At 40.0% G+C, this 20,601-nt stretch overlaps 1 protein-coding gene across 5 annotated transcripts in view; it reads right to left on the bottom strand.

Annotated features, from left to right (window-relative positions):
• The window catches only part of elovl4a (ELOVL fatty acid elongase 4a), a 47,910-nt gene that overhangs the window by 14,086 nt on the left and 13,223 nt on the right, over positions 1–20,601 (bottom strand). For all 5 annotated transcript variants that reach the window (XM_052025375.1, XM_052025377.1, XM_052025376.1 and 2 more), the window contains exons 3-4: positions 8,582–8,769; positions 7,458–7,538 (exon numbers count right to left, since the gene is read on the bottom strand). In XM_052025375.1, the coding sequence (XP_051881335.1) occupies positions 7,458–7,538; positions 8,582–8,769 (269 nt within the window). The remainder of the gene's footprint in view (positions 1–7,457; positions 7,539–8,581; positions 8,770–20,601) is intronic.

Consider the following 20,601-nt stretch of genomic DNA (forward strand, 5'->3'; position numbering starts at 1 on the left):
ATTGAATGAGTAAGATTCCATAGAAGTTGCTATCAGAAAAAGTGATATTAAGATTTTAGATTGTCATAATGAAAAATAAAGCTGGTTCACAATAGCCTTCAGAAAATGAAAGCTACCATCCTTACTTGTTCTGGCCTATAGGTTACTTCAGTCCCATGTCTTTGTATTTTATTCTTAACATCCTCTAGGTGGCTAGCAAATCAAAATAACAGTGGCTTGAGAAGGCGGTCCACCGGCACCCTCTCAGAGGACTATTGACAAGCTCTGAATGCAATCCTTGCTTGAGACCCAAATGTCAAGAATGACATCTTTAAAAAAAAACTAACCATGATTCCAGGACTGTAAACTTGCATATATTATATTTTAATGACAAAGGAATAAAGGATGGAGTGAAAGAATGGATGGAAAACACGAAGATGAAAAAGACATTTAAGAGAAAATGCAAGTTATGAGCTAGGCTAAGGCATACCCTTTTTAGCTAAAAATAGTAATCAATTAGAATTAGTTATATTAAAAGCTGAACTTTCCCACTTCAAATATTTTCCTTCCCATCCTCAACAAGTAATTAACTATTTGCCTTACCAATACATCCCACTTCTTCCTCACCTAACCCTTGGAAACTAATATCAAAGCTAATTTGTGGTCTAGCTCCATCTAGCTATCTTTTCCTTAAATCCCCAAATACTTTCTGTTTAAAACCAATTCAATCTAAGATTTATAAATGATAATTGACAGTTTCAATCATTTGTGGAAGGCAGTTACAAATGTTCACTTCTCACTACATGTTTACCACGCATGTAACATTTGCACCAAAAATTGCCAGTGATGATCATCTTGAAAAAGAGATAGTCTAACCATCTAACCTGGGCATTCAGCAGCTTCAACTAGACTAAATATTCAACCATTAACATCATGTGGAGGCAGTGGGTGGAGGGAAGGGTGGACGGAGGGGGTGCAGTGTCACTTTTGGCAAGTAATTCAACTGAAGGATTCACATAAATGTTAAGGTTACAATAGGTTGATGCTGGCATCCTGGATGAAGAGGCTCAATTCCTAACACTCTAAAGTCTTCCTATCATCTACATAGCAGAAGTCTAGAGCATGAAGGAATATTCTACATCAGCTGGCTTCAACAACATTCAAGAATTGATGCCATCCACCACCCGAAACATTCAAGCCCTTCGCCATCAATGTGGGTGCCATCTAAAAAAGCACTGCAGTTATGCTCCTAGGCTCTCCAGGGACACCCCCAAACCACCTCGACCACCAAGGACAAGGTCAGCAAGCACATGGAAAAAAACCTGTTACATGCAGGTTCTCTTCTGGGCTGCACACTATCTTGAACTTGAAATATATCACTTATCCTTCAGTGTTGCTGTGTCTGAGTCCTGGACCCTCCTACCCAAGAGCATTGTTGGAGAACCTTCATCTCAAGGGTTGCAATGGTTCAAGAGAGAAACTCACGAGCAACTTCTTAAGGGCAATTAGGAATAGGCAATAAATGCTAACTTCCCAGCGATATCCATATCCCATAACACTCCTGAAAAGCTTAACTCTAATTTTTAGACCCTGCCCTCTTAATTCTATTCATACAAACTACATTAAATAGGATGAATGAAAACCGTGAGTTCTCCCTAATATCTTGTAGAGCTTCAACTAAATTATCCCTTGAGCTGTTAAATTCCAGGGAATGTAATCTTAGTTTGCATAATCTCTTCACAATTTAATCCTTATTCATATACATCGAGGGTGCATTACTTCTGGGGCCAATAAATTCTTTTCAAGCCTGGTCCAAACAGGGGCTTTGGATAACTTCCAGCCACTTGCACTCAAGTGGCTTCGGAGAGAAGAGGTGGAGGCTAAGGCAAGTCTCTGGTAAATTTCTTTCTTTGTTTGATTTTTCCTTTCGTGCCAGGCTAGAGTAGTTAGGATGGCTCCAGGACGAGTGGTGTGTTCATCTTGCGACATGTGAGGGTTCTGGGAGACCTCCAGTCTCCCTGATAGCTGCATATGCATGAGGTGTTTCCAGCTGCAGCTCCTTACAGACAGTGTTAGGGACTGGAGCTGCAGCTGGACGACCTTCAGCTCCTACAGGAGGATGAGGAGTTCATAGATAAGAGCTACAAGAGGGCAGTTACTCCTAAACTGCAGGAGGCAGGTAGCTGGGTGACTGTCAGGAGAAGGAAGGAGAATAGGCAGGTAGTGCAGAGTACCCCTGTGGTCATTCCCTCAATAACAGGTATACCGCTTTGGATACTGTTTGGAGGTGGGGAGGACCTACCAGGGGAAAGCCGCAGTGACCAGGTCTTTGCACTGAGCCTGGCTGTGTGGCACAGAAGGGAAGGGGGGAGAAGAGGAGAGCAGTAGTGATAGGGGATCCAACAGCAAGGGGGCAGACAGGAGATTCTGTGGACATGAAAGAGACTCCCAGATAGTATGTTGCCTCCTGGGTGCCAGGGTCTGGGACGTCTTGGATCAGGTCCACAGCATTCTGAAGGGGGAGTGTGAACAGTCAGAAGTCGTGGTGCATATTGGTACCAATGACATAGGTAGGAAAAGAGATGAGGTCCTGAAGAGGGAATATAGGGAGCTAGGTAGGAAACTGAAAAACAGGACCACAAGGGTAGTAATCTCTGGATTGCTGCCTGCGCCATGTGCCAGTGAGGGTAAGAGTAGGTTGACTTGGCAGATGAATGCGTGGCTGAGGAGTTGGTGCAGGGGGGCAGGATTTCAGATTTGTGGATCATTGGGATCTCTTCTGGGGAAGATATGACCTGTACAGAAGGGATAGGTTACACCTGAACTGCAAGGGGACCAACATTCTTGTGGGCAGGTTTGCTAGAGCTGTTGGGGAAGGTTTAAACTAGAATGGCAATGGGATGGGAACCCAGTGATAGGTTAGAGGTTGGTGCATTTGGTGTACAAGTAGATGCAACATGTAGATAGACTGCGAGGAAGGATAGGCAGTTGAAAGGGCAAAATTGCAGTCAGTTGGATGGGCTGAAGTGTGTCTACCTTAATGTGAGAAGTATCAGGAACAAGGGCGATGAACTTAGGCGTTGTGGCCATTACAGAGACTTGGCTGTCATAAGGGCAGGAATGGCTGCTGGATATTCCGGGGTTTAGATGTTTCAAAAGGGACAGGGACAGAGGTAAAAGAGGTGGGGGAGGGGCTTTGCTGATCAGGGACAGTATCACAGCTGTAGAAAGGCGGGATGTCCTGGAGGGATCGTCCGCTGAGTCAGCGTGGGTGGAAGTCAGAAACTGGAAGTCTGCTGCTGTTGGGGGATGGGGGTGGGTCTGTAGAATGCTCTATTGGGAGTATTCTACAGACGCCCCTCCCTCTCCACCCCCCCCTCCCCCCCCAATCGCAGCAGAGACACTGAGGAGCAGACTGGGAGGCAGATTTTGGAAAGGTGCAAAAATAACAGGGTTGTTGTCATGGGTGATTTCAACTTCCCTAATATTGATTGGCACCTCCTTGGTGTAAAGGGGATAGATGGGGCAGAGTTTGTTAGGAGCGTCCAGGAAGGATTCCTGACACAATATGTGGACAGGCCGACTAGAGGAGAGGCCATACTGGACCTGGTACTAGGCAATGAGGTCCCCATAACTCCTTGACCTTTACCATAGCCTTGGAGAGGGATAGAAGTAGACGATATGGGAAAGTATTTAATTGGGGGAGGGGGAATTATGATGCTATTAGGCAGGAACTTGGGACCGTAAATTGGGAACAGATGTTCTTGGGGAAGTGCACAATGGAAATGTGGAGGTTGCTTAGGGAGTACTCACATGGGGTTCTGGATAGGTTTGTCCCATTGAGGCAGGGTAAGGATGGTAGAGTGAAGAAACCATGGTTGACAAGAGACGTAGATTACCTTGTTGAGAGGAAGAAAGGAGCTTACCTAAGTTTAGAAAGCAAGGATCAGACAGGGCTCTGGAGAGTTACAAGGTAGCCAGGAGGGATCTTAAGAATGGATAGGGATCTTGGGGTACACGTCAATAGATTCCTCAAGGTTGCTGCGCAGGTTGATAGGGCTGTTAAGAAGGCGTATGGTGCGTTGGCCTTCAATAGTTGGGGTATTGAGTTTAAGAGCAGTGAAATAATGTTGCAGCTCTATAAAACTCTGGTTAGACCACACTTGGAGTATTGTGTTCAGTTCTGGTCGCCTCATTATAGAAAGGATATGGAAGCTTTAGAGATGATGCAGAGGAGATTTACCAGAATGCTGCCTGGATTGGAGAGCACGTCTTATGAGGATAGGTTGAGCAAGCTAGGGCTTTCCTCTTTGGAGCGAAGGAGGATGAGAGGTGACTTGATGGAGGTTTATGGGATGATGGGAGACATAAATCGAGTGGACAGTCAGAGACTTTTTCCCAGGGCGAAAATGGCTAACATGAGGGAGCATAATTTTAAGGTGATTGGACAAAGGTATGGGGTGGGGGAAGGATGTCAGAGGTAAGGTTTTTTTTTTTACACAGAGAGTGGGGGGGGGGGACGTGCATGGAATGCACTGCCAGCAGAGGTGGTGGAGGCAGATGCATTAGGGACATTTAAGAGACTCTTAGATAGGGACATGAATGATAGAAAAATGGAGAGCTTTGTGGGAAGGAAGGGTTAGATAGATCTTAGAGTAGGATAGAATGTTGGCACAACATCATGGGCCGAAGGGCCTGTACTGTGCTGTAATGTTCTATGTTCTTTCACTTCTGCCTTCTAGACGTAAAGGCCAGCATTCCATCTGCTTTCTTGATTATTTTCTGCATCAACCAAGTCATTTTAATGATCTCTGCATGTGGACCCTCAATGTCTCTATGGGCCTCCATTCCTTTTTAGCCTTCTGCCATTTAAAAAGTATTCTATTCTATCAATCTTAGATCTAAATCTATTTGCCATGGATTTGTACTTTAGTATGAGTTATTAATATCTCTCTGTCATCTTATATTTCAATCTACATTGCTTATAATGCTGCCTGTTTTGGTGTCTTGACAAATATGGATAGTTCAACTTCAAGCTTATTGTCATGGGCATAAATGCCTTGAAAATTAGCTTTTTGCAACAATAGCACAGTACATTAGAAACATGAAAAACAAATTACATAAACTTAAATTAACATAAATTATACATAGCCACCATCTAAGAATTTTATCAATATGATGAGTAGTCACAGAACTACATAGATCCTTGCAGAACAAAACAAGTGACATGCTGCCAATATGAAACCATGTACAATATTGCTGTTGGACCTGTATGCATCCAGCCAAGGGGAGACTACTACATCACATTCCTTTTGGTAGATGCTTGAAAAACATTGTGGAGGCAGATACCAATTTCTGACCTGCTCTTGTAGCCACTGTACTTATGTGGCTGCTCCAGTTAAATTTCTGGTCCTGGCTGAAAACATAGAAGATAGGGGACTTGGTAAGACCAAGAGTACTTTGTTAGAATCTCTCTTGTTGGAAATGGTCATTGTCTGGCAACCAAACATAAGAACACAAGGAAGTAGGAGCAGGGGTAGGCCATTCAGCCCCTCAAACCTGCCCGGCATTTCAATATGGTCATGGCTGATCTGTCCCAAACCTCACTTCCTCTTCTATAGATTCAGTGTCCACAATTCAGTCTCCTCTACAATTAAGAAACTAAATACAGTCTGGCTGATCTCTTTGCAGTTCACAAGAGGAACCCTGAGCTTTCAGCTTCCTGTCACTTTACTTTCCGTCCCACTCCCACTTTAACCTCTCAGTCTTCAGCATCCTACAGTGCCTCAATGTTGCCCAATTTAAGGCAGAGGAACAGCATCACATCTTTTGTCAGGGTACATTACAGCTATCAGGATTTAATATTGAATTTAAAATTTCAGGCTACTGTCTTATTTCTTTTTTATCCACAGATGTGGATGCACCTTTCTTTTGTGATTTGTTTCACCTTTCTATTCTGTCTCCAACTGCTAGCTTCAAAGACATTCCCTTCCCTTTTCCCACTTTCTCTGCTATCTAGACTAAGTTGCTTTCTCTCTTTCTCGGTTCTGATGAATGGTCTTTGACTTGAAACATTGACTGTTTCACTTACAACAGATGCTACCTGACCTGCTGAGCTTTTCCAGCATTTTCTGTTATTATAGTGGAAACCATCTGGTGTTTTACCACTATTTAGTGCTTCAATACTAGTGAGTCTCTCTTCCTGATTCATTATTAGTTTCCTCAATATCCATTATGCTCCCATCCTGTTGCTCCAACATAAATAGTGAATCAAAGGAATCATACATGATGTTCATTAGTTCCTCACTTTAATTTGTAGTAATACCATTATCTAGTTTTAAGAAGACCTCATTGTTCCTGATCACAATGTTTTTCCTAATGTAATTGTGAATATTGTGTTGATTGTGAAAGACTCAAATTTCTTTCATATTGCTTTTTATATTTCTCATCTTCTGTTTTGATGCCTTTAGCTCTTTGTATTTCTCCCGGTTGCCAGGACGTGTACTAGCTTATGCTGGAGACACAAGAGATTCTGCAGATGTGGCAATCTGGAACAACACCCACAAAATGCTGGAGGAACTCAGCAGGTCAGGCAGCATCTATGGAGGAAAATGAAGTCCTGATGAAGGGTCTCAACCCAAAATGTCGTCTGTTTATTTCCCTCCATAGATGCTGCCTGACCTGCTGAATTCCTCCAGCATTTTGTGTGTATTACTAGTTTATGCCCTTTTGTCTGCTCTGAGTTTTCCATTACCCTTTACTGTTTGTGGTCATCTCCTATAGTGCTTTTGATAAATAGAGCTCTTGCCCATTAGGAATATAAATTGCTTTTGTAAAACATTAAATTCATCTTTAAGCAGCTATCACTGAATTTCAACTATAATACCCATTATCAGATTTGTCTCATTTAGTATAGAAAGTTCATAATAGGCTGTTAAATAAATCCAGCTAATCGCTTATTGCTATATCTAATATTACCTTGTTAGTTGTAGGACATATTGTCAACAAAACCACCCGGAGCACACTTAGAAATTCACTACTTTTCAGCCTATCCCATTCTATATGAAAGTTAAAATCCACCGCTAGTATGAAACCTATATACAACTCCAATCAAAATTTTAAATGTTTCACTTTCTCAATTCAACCCATAAAAGTTCAACTGTCACCAGGTTACTATTTGACTACTGCACATTGAGGTAAAAGAATTGAAATATCAGGGAAAAGATCCTTTTACAATATAATTTAGGAAGGCTTCAATGTCCCTCTCATGATGGTCAGCAAAAATGTCTTAAAAGAATCAGTGAATTTCCTTCTGTAAATGCAACTCCAGAATAAAAAGGACACTAGAATGAAGATTGAGCAAATATTGAATATTCTTTTAAACTTCTGGCTAAGATATGAGCATACTCCTGCTTAATAGTTACACATTTTTTTTAAAGAAATAAATCCTCAGGAATTGCACAACAAAAACTACCTACCCGCACTTCATTGACATCATCTGTGTAATTGACAGTCTGACAGATATAACTGTATCCTGCTGCTCTTGCAGCAAAGAAGAGCTGTAAAGAAAAATATTGGTCATGAAGAATTAGCAGTTATGTATAATAAAACAGACGACCATGTATTTTAGTCTGTCTATAACTTGATTAGACCTCCATAATAAAGGATAAGAAAAGGATTTTTATGGGTTAAGTGTTCCTCACGTATTGTGGACAAATTTGCTCCATAGACATTACTGCTACAAGATAGCCATTTCAAAACGCAGATTTCAAAAACATGCAATTAAAATAAGGTCTTGCAATAAGCCTGAAATATCTTATAGATTACTAAATTTGTTGTCAGCAATGACTATGCATTTTGTATATTATTAGTGGTGACAATTCAAAACTATTTCATTGGCTATAAATCATTTTGCAACAGTCTAAGATTGTGAATGGCAGTATATAAAAACAAACTTTTCTTTCCAAATTTACATGCAAACTTAAATTTTATAATTTATTATTTGACAGACATGAAGCATTGCTGTTGGGGACTATTTAGTACCAATGATATTTCTGTATTTTAGATCTAGTATTGTGTAATGAGAAGGGCTTAATTGACGATCTGGTGGTTAAAGGGCCTTTTAAAGTAATAATCAAGAGATGATAATTTTTTTTTATACAAAGACTGGAAGTGATTTAATTCAATCTGAAACCAGTCTTAAATCTGATTAAAACACACTGTGAAAGCATGAGGTGCAAGCTGGCTATGGTACAGTAGAAAGCTACATTAAACAGTATGAAAATAAACCAACAATGGTTATCTTTTAAAGAATTAATACGAAGTTTACAAGCAACATGCATCTGTGTGCCGAGAGGTGGGATTAGGTTGGAGTGTTTCTTTTGGACTAGCATGATCATGGTGAACTGAAAGGCCTGCTCCTGCATCATAAGCTTCTATTATTTCAGTCGGCTGAAGGGCTTGTTTTTGTGATGCAAGTACAATGTAATATATGTTTACCTTAATTCAAATCTGAACATATTCACAAACCTAAAAACCAAAGATTTAGACACAACAGCAAAATGTAATTAAACTAGATCTTATAATTATAAAAAAGGCTAACCTCCTTAAAGATGTAGAGATTTAGTATAACCATTCCAAAGTTATAGAAAATAAGCATAAATCGTAACTGAAAAGGCTCCCTGTTCTTCATCCATTTTGGCCCCAGCCAAACAAAGAGGAGGTAAAGACTGCTCACTGCCAACGTAGGTAAGGGGGACTGCATCAAAGTCCAATTTTCCACCCGTTTGTCTGTTAAAATAAAGTGGTTGTAAGTGTGTGTTTTTTTGAAATGTATGTAAAAAAAATAAACATTCACAAAAAAGGACATAAGAAAAGTGGCATACTCTACAGCCTTCAATTCAAGCTGCTTTTATTTTGGCCCTCTCTAATTGAGGATCTGGAAAACCAGCATCTGTGAGCTTGCTCTATAGTTTATATTGCTAAATCTGGTTCCATTATCTCATCAGCAGAATTTAAGACCCATGGGTCCACAAGACTATTTTTAGGAGAAGGGAGTCTGAATTAGCTATGTGAATGTCAGGAAATGACACAGATGCTGGTCTCCTGGAATCAAAACTAAAACAATCTCATCATGAAAACCATTGTTTATACTTCTCAGGTGCTATGCTCTTCAATATCCTCCTCATTTTGCTCATCACAGGTGGTAGTACTGGCAGATCTACAGTATCCATTGTTCTTGTTTTATTTTAATTGGCTGCACGTTAATACAGGTGATTTAATGGCTTCATATATTGAGAATACATTACAAAATGAAAGAGCAATGAAAAGCTTCAAATGTACTTTGTCATTACTTAAATTAACTTAACTTTCAGTAACATACGTGACATATAATTCCTGGGACGACCTTGAAGAATCTGCCAATATGAAAACTTCATGCAGTGGTATATGCACAGAAAACTTTATTTGATTCATATAAGTAATTGATTATGCACTTTCACTGACAAAATTATGCAGCTTCAATCCTGACCTCTGGTGCTGTCTGTGTGGAGTTAGCATGTTCTCCCTGTGGCCAAGTGAATTTTCTCCAGGTGCTCTGGTTTGGTAAGTTAAATGGCTACTGTAAATTCCCCTGGGAGTAATTGATAGGAAATGTGGGGAGAATAAAATGGGATTGGAGGAATATTATAAATGGGTACTTGATATCGGTGCACTCATTGGGCAGAAGGGCTTGTTTCCATGCTGTATACCTCTATAACAGTCTCCATTATGAAAACAAATCTTCTCAGATATCTCTAAGTACAGTGGAGGGATCTATATAGAAAGCAACAAAAACAGCATCTAGCATGGCTAAAGCATCATGTTGTGTACAGTATTTCATTTGGCATTCATGCTATCCACAACTCTGTCATTACTGAATCATTGCTGCATGGTAGACCACAAGTTTTCAGCCAGCTCCAAGGTCTTGATCTTCAAATACCCTTTTCCTCAAGTGACTAAAACCATGCTAGTGCAATGAAAGCTCTGGGATATTGTGAAACCAACATCAGTGTCTTCGCTTAGGCCAATATCCCAAGCACTGAGGCTCTGGTTACCCTCAGTCAGCTACATTGCGCATACCAGACACGAGACTTCCAAAACAGACCCTCTAATTGCAAACTCTGTAATAGGAATAGATTATCATGCGCACAGAGGAAATGATTAAAGGATGTGCTCAAAGCCTCTTTGAAGAAATGCAACATCCCCACTCACTCCTGAGTATCTCTAGCCCACAACCACTCAAAGAAGGAGGAACATCCAGGATATATTAGGAATCTATAGAAACAAAGAACTACAGATGCTGGAGGAACTCAGCAGGTCAGGCAGCATCTGCGGAGAAAAGCAGATGGTCAACGTTTTGGGTCAGGGCCCTTCTTCAGTCCTGACCCGAAATGTTGACCACCTGCTTTTCTCCATGGATGCTGCCAGACCTGCTGAGTTCCTCCAGCATCTTGTTGTTTTCTTCTATTAGAAATCTATCATGTATTACGGCTTTATGCTTTGAATACACACAAAAGACACGTGGAAGTGACAGAAAGAGCAGACCACTTCATAAACTACCCACCAGCCTGTCCACCACGTCAGGCACTTCCTGCCCATCTGTAGAACAGTTTGCAGTTCCTATGGTGTCCTCACTGGCCACCTCAGACTCCATAAAACTGGAGTGGAAGCAAGTCATCTTCCTGAGGCACAGCTAAGAAGGATTTTGAAATGGCTTGTGCAGTTGTTCACCGTTAATATAATGACATATAGCCATTTCAACAACATCTAAAAACTTGGTGTTTCCTGTTAAACATTTCCATCAAATGAATCAAGCTAATCATATTTCATCTCCAGAACTGAAGATACTGATTCAAATCCTAGTGTGAGAAAGTACAGCAATTATATGGTCAAAGAGTAACATTTTTCTGCTTTCATTCCTTTCTAAGTATAGAGACATCATGAGCTGCAAAAAATTTGTATGCTCATCATACATAAGAGTCCATTCAGATCAGTCACTAAACAACAGGCACCAAGGTGCCCAATTTTGTGGCTAAAATTTCTAAAGGAATATACAACCTGATCTGTACTAACTTCAACTATTTTGATGGCAACACATTAAGGAAACAGAAGCTGGTTATTATTGAAATAAACTTATTCAGTATTGAATTAGGTATTAGTTGGCTCGATATAACACTTGGAAGGGAGGTTACTTGTTTATGCTTTGTTAGCATGAAATTCTGCTACACTTTAGATTATTTCTAATGTGATAGAAAATTATTTCTAAAGTGATAGAAAATTATTTTCAATCTATGCCCATTGACTATTGACCTTTTTTTTCTAAAGTTAATAGATCCATCTTCTGTCCAGGCTTTTGTCAGGGCTGAAGGTCTCTTCTTATCTTGGCAACAATCTTGTAAACCTGTTTTGAGGGTGACACTGGCCCAAATATAACTCTATTTCTCTTTCCAGAGTATTTTTGTTTTTATTTCATATTTAGAGTTTTCATAGTATTTTGCTTCTGTAGCTTGAAAAATCTTCTCTGCATGGTCTATGGAGCCACTACATTGATCCTGTAACATGGTAGTGCCCAGAGACCTGCCTGGGCTTATGCAGGTCTCTCACTAGCACAATACAAAGTTTCAAAGAGCCCTTTTAAAAAGCTCTTACAGGCACAACAGGTTGTTAGATCCATTAAATTACAATCCATGTCCTTACTTTACTTTTAGATTTTAGGCTAGTCACATACATGTACATGAACTTGAGGGATTCACAGATGTGAAGGTGGACAGGGATTAAGTCTGTCCAGGTGCTTGATTTAGAGGAGTTGTTGTTTGATCTTTGAGGCAAAGGTGTGAACAACTAACTTCTTGGGGAAAAAAATGTTACCTTAATGTTCAGATTTCAGGAACAGGTAACTGACAGATCTTGTACTATATTTTCTTTTTCCTCTTTCACTTATTTATTAAAACTTCATATATTATTCACACTTGCAGGTTTCAGTAATGGCCTACTCACAACAAACCACACTGATAAACTCAGTCAACAATAAGCCCTTCCCACAAACTGTCCCTTATTGTTGGAACAATGTTGGGTTAAGATGGTTGCTGATATGGGCCTGAACAGGACTTGGGGCAATGTCACCAGTTAGATGAGTGATCAGACACATTGGGTGGGATCAGCATTCAGGAAATTTGTTGAGGAGATGAGTGATGTGGTAGAGGAAAAAGGGACCTCCATTTGGGATTGGAATATTATTGTCACTTGTACCAAGGTACAGTGAAAAACTTATCTTGCATACCATTCATACAGATCTATTCATTACACAGTGCATTGAAGTAGTACAAGGTAAAACAATACAGAATGCAGAATAAAGTGTCACAGTTACAGAGAAAATCCAGTGCAAGTAGACAATAAGGTGCAAGGTCATAATGAGGTAGATTGTGAGGTCAAAAGTCCATTTTATCATATTAGGGATCCATTCAATAGTCTTACAACAGCGGGATAGAAACTGTCCTTGAACCTGGTGGTACATGCTTTCAGGCTTTTGTATCTTCTGCCCGATGGGAGAGGGGAGAAGAGAGAATGTCCGGGGTGGGTGGGGTCTTTGATTATGCTGGCTGCTGTATCGAGGCAGTGAGAAGTATAGACAGAGTCCATGGAGGGGAGGCCATTTTCCGTGATGTGCTGAGCTGTGTCCACAACTCTCTGCAGTTTCTTGCGGTCACAGGCAGAGCAGTTTCCATACCAAGCTGTGATGCATCCAGATAGGATGCTTTCTATGGTGCATCGATAAAAATTGGTGAGTGTCAAAGGGGACATGCCAAATTTCTTTAGCCTCCTGAGGAAGCAGAGGTGCTGGTGAACTTTCTCAGCCATGGCATCTACGTGGTTGGACCAGGACAGGCTATTGGTGATGTTCACATCTAGGAACTTGAAGCTCTCAAGCCTCTTGACCTCAGCACCACTGATGTAGACAGGAGCATATGCACTGCCCCCTCCTTTCTGAAGTCAATGACCAGCTCTTGTTTTGCTGGCGTTTGCTGGGCCTATTGGGTGCTCTGATCACTTGAAAACTTTTTTCCAACTTCATTAATTTTCAATGGAAGGAAACTGTTTTATGCCATTTAATACACAGAAGATTTTAGATTTGATATTGTGCTCATGTTTTAAATAAAAATCAAAACTAAGCAGCACAATTTCACTTGCAGCTAAGAGCAATTTTACTGATAGTGTGCAAAGGAGAAACTTAATCTTTATGCATGGGGAGTCTTCTACTTGTAAGAAATAATGAAATGAAATAGCTGGAGGAGGGTAGAAGACAGGTGGTAAACAAGTAGTGGAGATGAATATTCTATTTACCTTGCTTAAATGAGAAGAAATTTGAGCTCAGCAAATTGCACTAGTGATAGGGAATGGAAACAAATTACATGACATTTGATCCAAGCTCTGTAAATGGAGAAGCCGCAATGTTGTGAAAGGACAAACTGAACTTCAGATATTTCATGTTTCTGCCCTAGTCCCCAATTCCCCTCGGTTCCCTTCCAAGTGTAACAATGTTATTCTGCTGTGATGCTTTTGCACAATACCATGAAAATGAATAATTCCAAAAGAAATCAGAGGTGAAGCTGCCAATCTGATTTCAACTTCAAATCTTAAAACTGAAGCACTTGTATTTCCATATATTGATGGGAAAAACTGTTGTAACTTGGGAATTGCAGGAACAGGTGTATGCATTTTCTTTCAAACACAAGTGACTACACTAAAACTCCAATAAATTGCCCATTTGGAAAACCTGATGGTTTAGCATCTGCCTGACCAGGTGAAGTTTCCCGTGCTGTCTTTCAACTCACCGGGTTCACTGGAAAACTTACTGTAATACTGTGTAATGCTAAATATAATGAATGAAGAGTGTGTTGGGGTATTAATTGGAATAACATCCAATAGTCCAGAAAATCTAACAGTCCAACACCAAAGTTCCAAGAGTGCTAGATTGATAGAGTTTTACTGTACTTGGAAAAGTACATAAACTCCACTACAGAGTTCTAAGAGATAATGTGTAATAATACATTCAATATTTTTAAAAAATCTTTTGTTTTGCATAATACAAATGAATTTTATTCAAAACCTGATTGTCAAATGTGATCCATTCCTTTCTGCATTAATGGTTATGGTGTTGGTGCAATGGTTGCTTTACCAGACTAGTAGCCAGAGGCCTGGATTTACAATCTAGTAACCAAGTTCTAAATCCCATCATGGTAGCTATGGAATTTCAATTCAGTAAATAACCTCAAAATTTAAGAAAAAGAAAATCTGGTGTTAGTAATGAAGACCACAAAACTAACCAATCTTGTTCACTCATGCCTTTTAGGAGAGGTAACCTGCCATCCTCATCCTTATGTCAATCAAAACTGCAGCTATATAATGACCCCTAATTACTTTCTGAAATACCCGAGCAAGCTATTCAGTTGTATTTAATTGGCACAACTGAATGACAAAACCGATAGACAATCCAACATCAAACTAGTCATTGATTTTGGACATGGAAAAGTTGTTCCCAGCTAGTCAACTTTCCAAAGTCCTTCTCACAAAAATCTGGGAACTGAAGTCTAAACTGGGAGGGCTGTCCCCAACTAGTTAATCCTGGTATTTTCATACTCACGAAATCATATCTTATTGACAATATGCTGGGCTCCTTGAAAACATCCTGTCGTGTCAATGGAACATCCACAAGAAGGGGCTGTACAGGTAGGAAGATGTGGCCTTGTGAAGCCTCAACATTGACTCCAAACCCCATGAAGTTTCTTGAATCATCAAACAAGTTAAGGAAACCTATTCCTGATTAACACCTACCTTCCTCCCTCAACTGATGAATCAGCACTTCTCCATGTTGATTTTGGAAGAATCATAAAAAATAGCAAACATACAAATATATGAGGGGTGGCTTCAATGTCCATCAACAATAGTGGCTTGGCAGCAATATCCAAATGTGGATATTGCCAAGTCTTGAAGGACATGGCTTCTAGACTGGGTCCTTGGCAGATAGCAAGAGAACTAGCCCAAGGGATAAACTTACTTAATCTCATCCTCACCAACCTACCTATTGCAGATGCATCAATCCGTGATACCATTGGTGGAAGAACTATTGCACAATCCTTGTGGAGACAGTCCCATCCTCACCAACCTACCTATTGCAGATGCATCGATCCATGATACCATTGGTAGAAGAACTATTGCACAATCCTTGTGGAGACAGTCCCATCTCCGTACGCTTCATCATGTGTGGCAATACAATAATAGTAATTGTTAAAGACTTAAAACAAATTTGGGAGTTCAGAATTGGGCATTCTTGAGAAGTACTGTGGACCAGTTTGTAACATCTGCAGGATACACCACAACAAGTCACCAAGACTCTGAAGACAACACCTTCCAAACCTGTGACCCCCTACCAACTAGAAGGACAAGGGCAGCAAAAGCATGGGAACACGACCATCTGGAAGTTGCCCTCCAAGCCATACACCACCTTGCCTTGGCTGTTCCTTCAATCTCGCTGGGTCAAAATCCTGGAACTCCCTAATGGCATTGTGGGTTATACCCATAACTCGAGGACTACAGTGGTTCAAGGAGGCAGCTAACCACCACCTTCTCAAGGGAAATTGGTGATAGGCAGTTAAATGCTGGTTCAGCCTGTGAAGCACACATCCCTTGAATTCATAAAAAAGGTAATTTACCCATCACACCAGCTTTCCTTATACAAGGCATAAAATATATTACTATGTACCACTCTCCCCTTCCACTCTATCATGATAGGAACATAGCAGCAAAAGCAGGCCAATGAAACCCCTTGAATCTACTTTGTCATTCAATAAGATCATGGTTGGTCTGATCTTCAACCTCAATGCAATTTTCCTGACCATTTTGCTCCATCTTTCTCCAAAAAAAAAATTCCCTCTTCCTAGACATCAATCTAGTGAACCTTCACCTTCACTGCATTGCCTCCAAGGCAAGTATATTGCAACCTCAGAAAGACGACCAAAATTATACACACTTCTCAGATGTAGTTTCAAAGACCTGTAAGGTTGTAGCAAGATTTCTTTACTCCCAATTTCCATATCTCTTACAATAAAAAAGAAACATTTCACTTGAGTTCTTTTTTACTTGCTGTGCTTGAATTCTAACTTCCCTTTTCTTTCACAAGGAAATCAAAATTACATTTAATATTCACACTATTGAAATTGCTTTTCCATCAGAATGAATAACAACATTTTATACTCCACCTGCTCTCTTTTTGGAGGCTCTTAGTGTCCTTCACACAACAATTTCCCAGCTGTCTACATAACAGCATCAAGCTTGGCTACAAAGGACTTTGGCCCCTACTGTTGACTGTAAATAGCCAAGGCCCTAATACTGAGACTTGAGCTACTCCAAGAATTACAGCTTACTAACTTGAAAATGATCCTCTATCATGACATATTATCCTCAACCTTATGAGAAATTTGTGCAATAATCTTTTTGTGGAATTTGTCAAATACCTTTAGGATATTCAAATACAATTCATCCTCTGGTTTCCCTTTATCTATTCTGCTAGTTACATCTGTAATGAATAAATTTATTAAGCTGAGCATCATGTTCTCACACTCAAATTCCACCTCCAGTTCTTTTGGATTTCTATTTTCCTTCAAAATCTTTCTAAAAACCCTACTTTTCAACTGCACATTCTACAGCATTCTACAATCTTCTTACCACATGTTGGTTCCAAATCCTAACTGTGAACTATATTGGAACGTTTCACTGTACAACAGCTTGTTGTTTTTGTTCCACTTGCCAATATTGTATGCCATCAACATTGGTAAGTTCATTTGAAAAAAATACTCAAGAAGCTTGACAACATTCTGGACAAAAAAAAACACAAACCTGCTTGATTGAGAACCACTCTCTGCATCACAGCTTGGAAATTAGCAGCACGACAGTGGTAATTTTCAAGGGAAGGCAAAAATGATTCGTCAGTTGGTAATTTCCCCCACACTTCCCATTGACAAGTTCGTTGGCAAGATCAGGAAAAAAAAGATGGATGTCAGGTGGTTTTTAGAGACCAGATCTTATAAACAGGCATTTTGCTAACTATACTGTATAGCTTGAAAAATGCAAACAAGATGTGAAAACTGGATAAACTGTTCATAACATTCTGCAGTAAAGCTCAATTTGCTTTGTGATTCAAAATGAACTTGAAGGCCGAGATCAAGTTGCTTAAGTCCAAAATTGATGTTACATTCCATTACAGTACTCAGATCTTACTAATGTGATACATTAGACTACTCTATAAAGAATAACAATATGAGTTATGGAATTTAGTAACTAGACTTGGTGTTGAGTGGAATTACAAAACCAATTCATTTGGCACAACATCCCATGGGCATTAATTAAATTATGAAAGCCAAGAACTGCTGAGGCTAGGAAACCTTAATTGTGTTTTTCTCAATAGTGCCAATAGGAGACAAGCATGGTTACAAGACTTGAGCAGACCATTTATCAAAGATTGCAATTAAAATGCAGTTCAAAAGTGTAAACTTCAGAAATTGTGTCCATGAGTTATGGCAACTTACACTTATACAGCACTTTTACATGGCAAAACATCCCGATGTGCTTCAAAGAGCATTATTTTCCCCTACATTCTCTACATGCCCATTTGCCCTCTCAGAGGTCATTTTTTCCAATAGGCTAATTTCTTGCATACTTGTCCATATTCCTATTAAACTGCTCAAAATTCATCTTCCTTCCCCAACTCCCACATTAGATGTTAGTTTTAGCAATTCTCTGATTCTTTTCCTGCAACCATCAATCAGGTTTCTACCCCTATTGCAACATCTACTCCTACAACAAAGTGGCTCTTTGTCAAAACTGATAGGTTGATGTTGTGACTCTGTAAAATTATTCATACTCATCCTCCTTGATCAGTTTGCAATCTTTGACATGGCTGACCATTTTCCTCCAATGCCTTCCTTTTGGTACAGCTAGATGAAACTGCAACCCATAGGTTTCATTCTTATATATCTCCTCACAGTCAAAGAATTCCACCAACTGATTCTCTTTCCACTCTTGCACTAGGATGTCTCTTTGATGTCATACTTTTTTAAAATCTAAATTATCAAAGTGCAAAGTCTGTTTCCCATGTATGTTAAGGAGAGCCATCTTTCTCTTTCTTACCATCAGCTCCTTGATACTTGAACTCTTTCCATATTGTCAGAATTCTTGGTAGGACATGCAGTAATGGATGAGCAGAAATTTCTTCCAAATAAATATTTGGAAAATGGAAGCCATTTTCTTCAATCCCAACCAAAAATTCCAAATACTAGCCATCAACATCCTATTTCCCTGGAAATTCCCTGTCAAACAAGACTGTTCACAGCATATCTGACCCTATGTTGAGCTTTCAACTGTATACTTGTGTTGAAACCCTTATTCTGCCTGGTTACTCTGAACTAGATAATAGCAACAAAATCTTGGTTTGCCTCCCATTTCCTATTCTATGCAAACTTAAAGCCATCCAAAATTCTGCTACATTTGTCCTAATTTGCACATCTAGTTCAACATCAGTCCTATTCTCACTACAATACTGTGTCCAATTCTGGTCGCCTCATTATAGGAAGGATGTGGAGGCGTTGGAGAGGGTGCAGAGGAGATTTACCAGGATGCTGCCTGGATTAGAGAGTATGGATTATGGGGAGAGACTAAAGGAGCTAGGGCTTTACTCATTGGAGAGAAGGAGGATAAGAGGAGACATGATAGAGGTACACAAAATATTGAGAGGAATAGATAGAGTGGACAGCCAGTGCCTCTTTCCCAGGGCACCAATGCTCAATACAAGAGGGCATGGCTTTAAGATAATGGGTGGGAAGTTCAAGGGAGATGTCAGAGGGAGGCTTTTCACCCAGAGAGTGGTTGATGCATGGAATGCGCTGCCTGGGGTGGTGGTGGAGGCTGATACGTTGGTCAAGTTCAAGAGATTGTTAGATAAGCATATGGAGGAATTTAAAATAGAGGGATATGTGGGAGGAAGGGGTTAGATAGTCTTAGGTGTGGTTTGAAGGTCAGCACAACATGGTGGGCCGAAGGGCCTGTATTGTGCTATGGTTCTATGGTTCAATGCAATGGTTAAAACATAACTTGACTTCAAAATTCCCATTCTTCTTTCAAATCCTTCTATTGTTTATAATAACTCCAACTTTAATTTTCTATTGACCCATAATTAGAAATATCTGTATTCCACCTATCTAGCCTCGTGTATAGCCAATCTGAATTAGTCTACCACTGGATGCTGTGGCTTCAGCTATCAACAACAATTTCCATTTATACAGAGTTAGAAAATCTTTTACTAAACCCAAGGTTTTTGTGAAGTACATGAGTTTAATTTATTCTAAAGGCTGATTGCTAATCAAGATAAGGTTCTTTTGGGTGAAGGTTGTGTATTCCTGAAAATTCAACTTGGGCTTCCACATGTGGTATGACATCAGACAGCATGCAGTGATGTTGCAGAGCATTCAAGGCCCCCAAATGGCACATGAGACTCACATTGAACCAGGTCTTAATGGGAGGCTCAAGACCTGCTTTGGCATAAGTTGAAAGAGACCATGCTCACCTGTTCCACTGTTGGACGCAGGAGACAAACTTTTTATTTTAAGTACTTTGCTTGGAGTCTGCTCTCACGAATACCTCCATCACACCCCATCCCACCCCACGTATGACAGACAACCAAAAGCATGATCAAAGAGATAGGTATTAAGGAGCATCTTCAAGAATAAAAGTAGGGAAGTGGAGACATTTAGAGACACATCCACATCTTAAGACCATGACATCTGCAGGCACAGCCGTCAACTGTGTAACAATTAAACAGAAATGAACAAGAGGTCAATATAGAGGAACACAGATTTCTTAAAGGGTTATGGGGCTGAAGGAGATCATAGAGGACAGGGAGGATGAGCCCACGTAGGGATTAGATATCAAGAAAGATATTTTTGTTATAATCAAAATGTTTCTTAATCTGGAGCAAATGATGGTCAGCAAAGCAGGGGTGATAAGCTAAGACAAAGATGGCAGAATTCTGGATAATCTTGTTTACAGAAAGTAGAATACTAGAGGCCAGCCAGTATAGTCAACTAAGTTAGTCAACTCTGGAAGTAACAAAGGCATGGAAGAGGGCTTCAGGAGGAAATGAGCTGAGGAAGGGATGTAGTTCAATAATGCGACAGAGATGAAACCAGGCCCACTTAGCGATGACACAGAGATGCGATCTGATACTCAGTTCAGGGTCAAGTATGCCACTAAAATTGTAACCTTTCCAGCCTCAGACAGCTGCCAGGAAAGAGGTGGTGTCAGTGGCAAAGGAACAACATATGAGGCTTTGAGCAGTCCAGTGTTTAGCTATGGAAATCTTATTGGAGATTTATCAGAAAATCTGAAAGTGATTGTGGCTGAGAAAAACTTTGGGGTATGCTGAGGATTATTTTTTAAATGAGGTTCTCTCTATGGCTAATGACAAAAATATCAGGAGTTAATTTCACAAAACCACAGATGCAAGCTAATGTATTGAGAGGAACTGTGGAAATC

The sequence above is a fragment of the Pristis pectinata genome, chromosome 10, assembly GCF_009764475.1.
Source record: "Pristis pectinata isolate sPriPec2 chromosome 10, sPriPec2.1.pri, whole genome shotgun sequence".
Taxonomy (NCBI): domain Eukaryota; kingdom Metazoa; phylum Chordata; class Chondrichthyes; order Rhinopristiformes; family Pristidae; genus Pristis; species Pristis pectinata.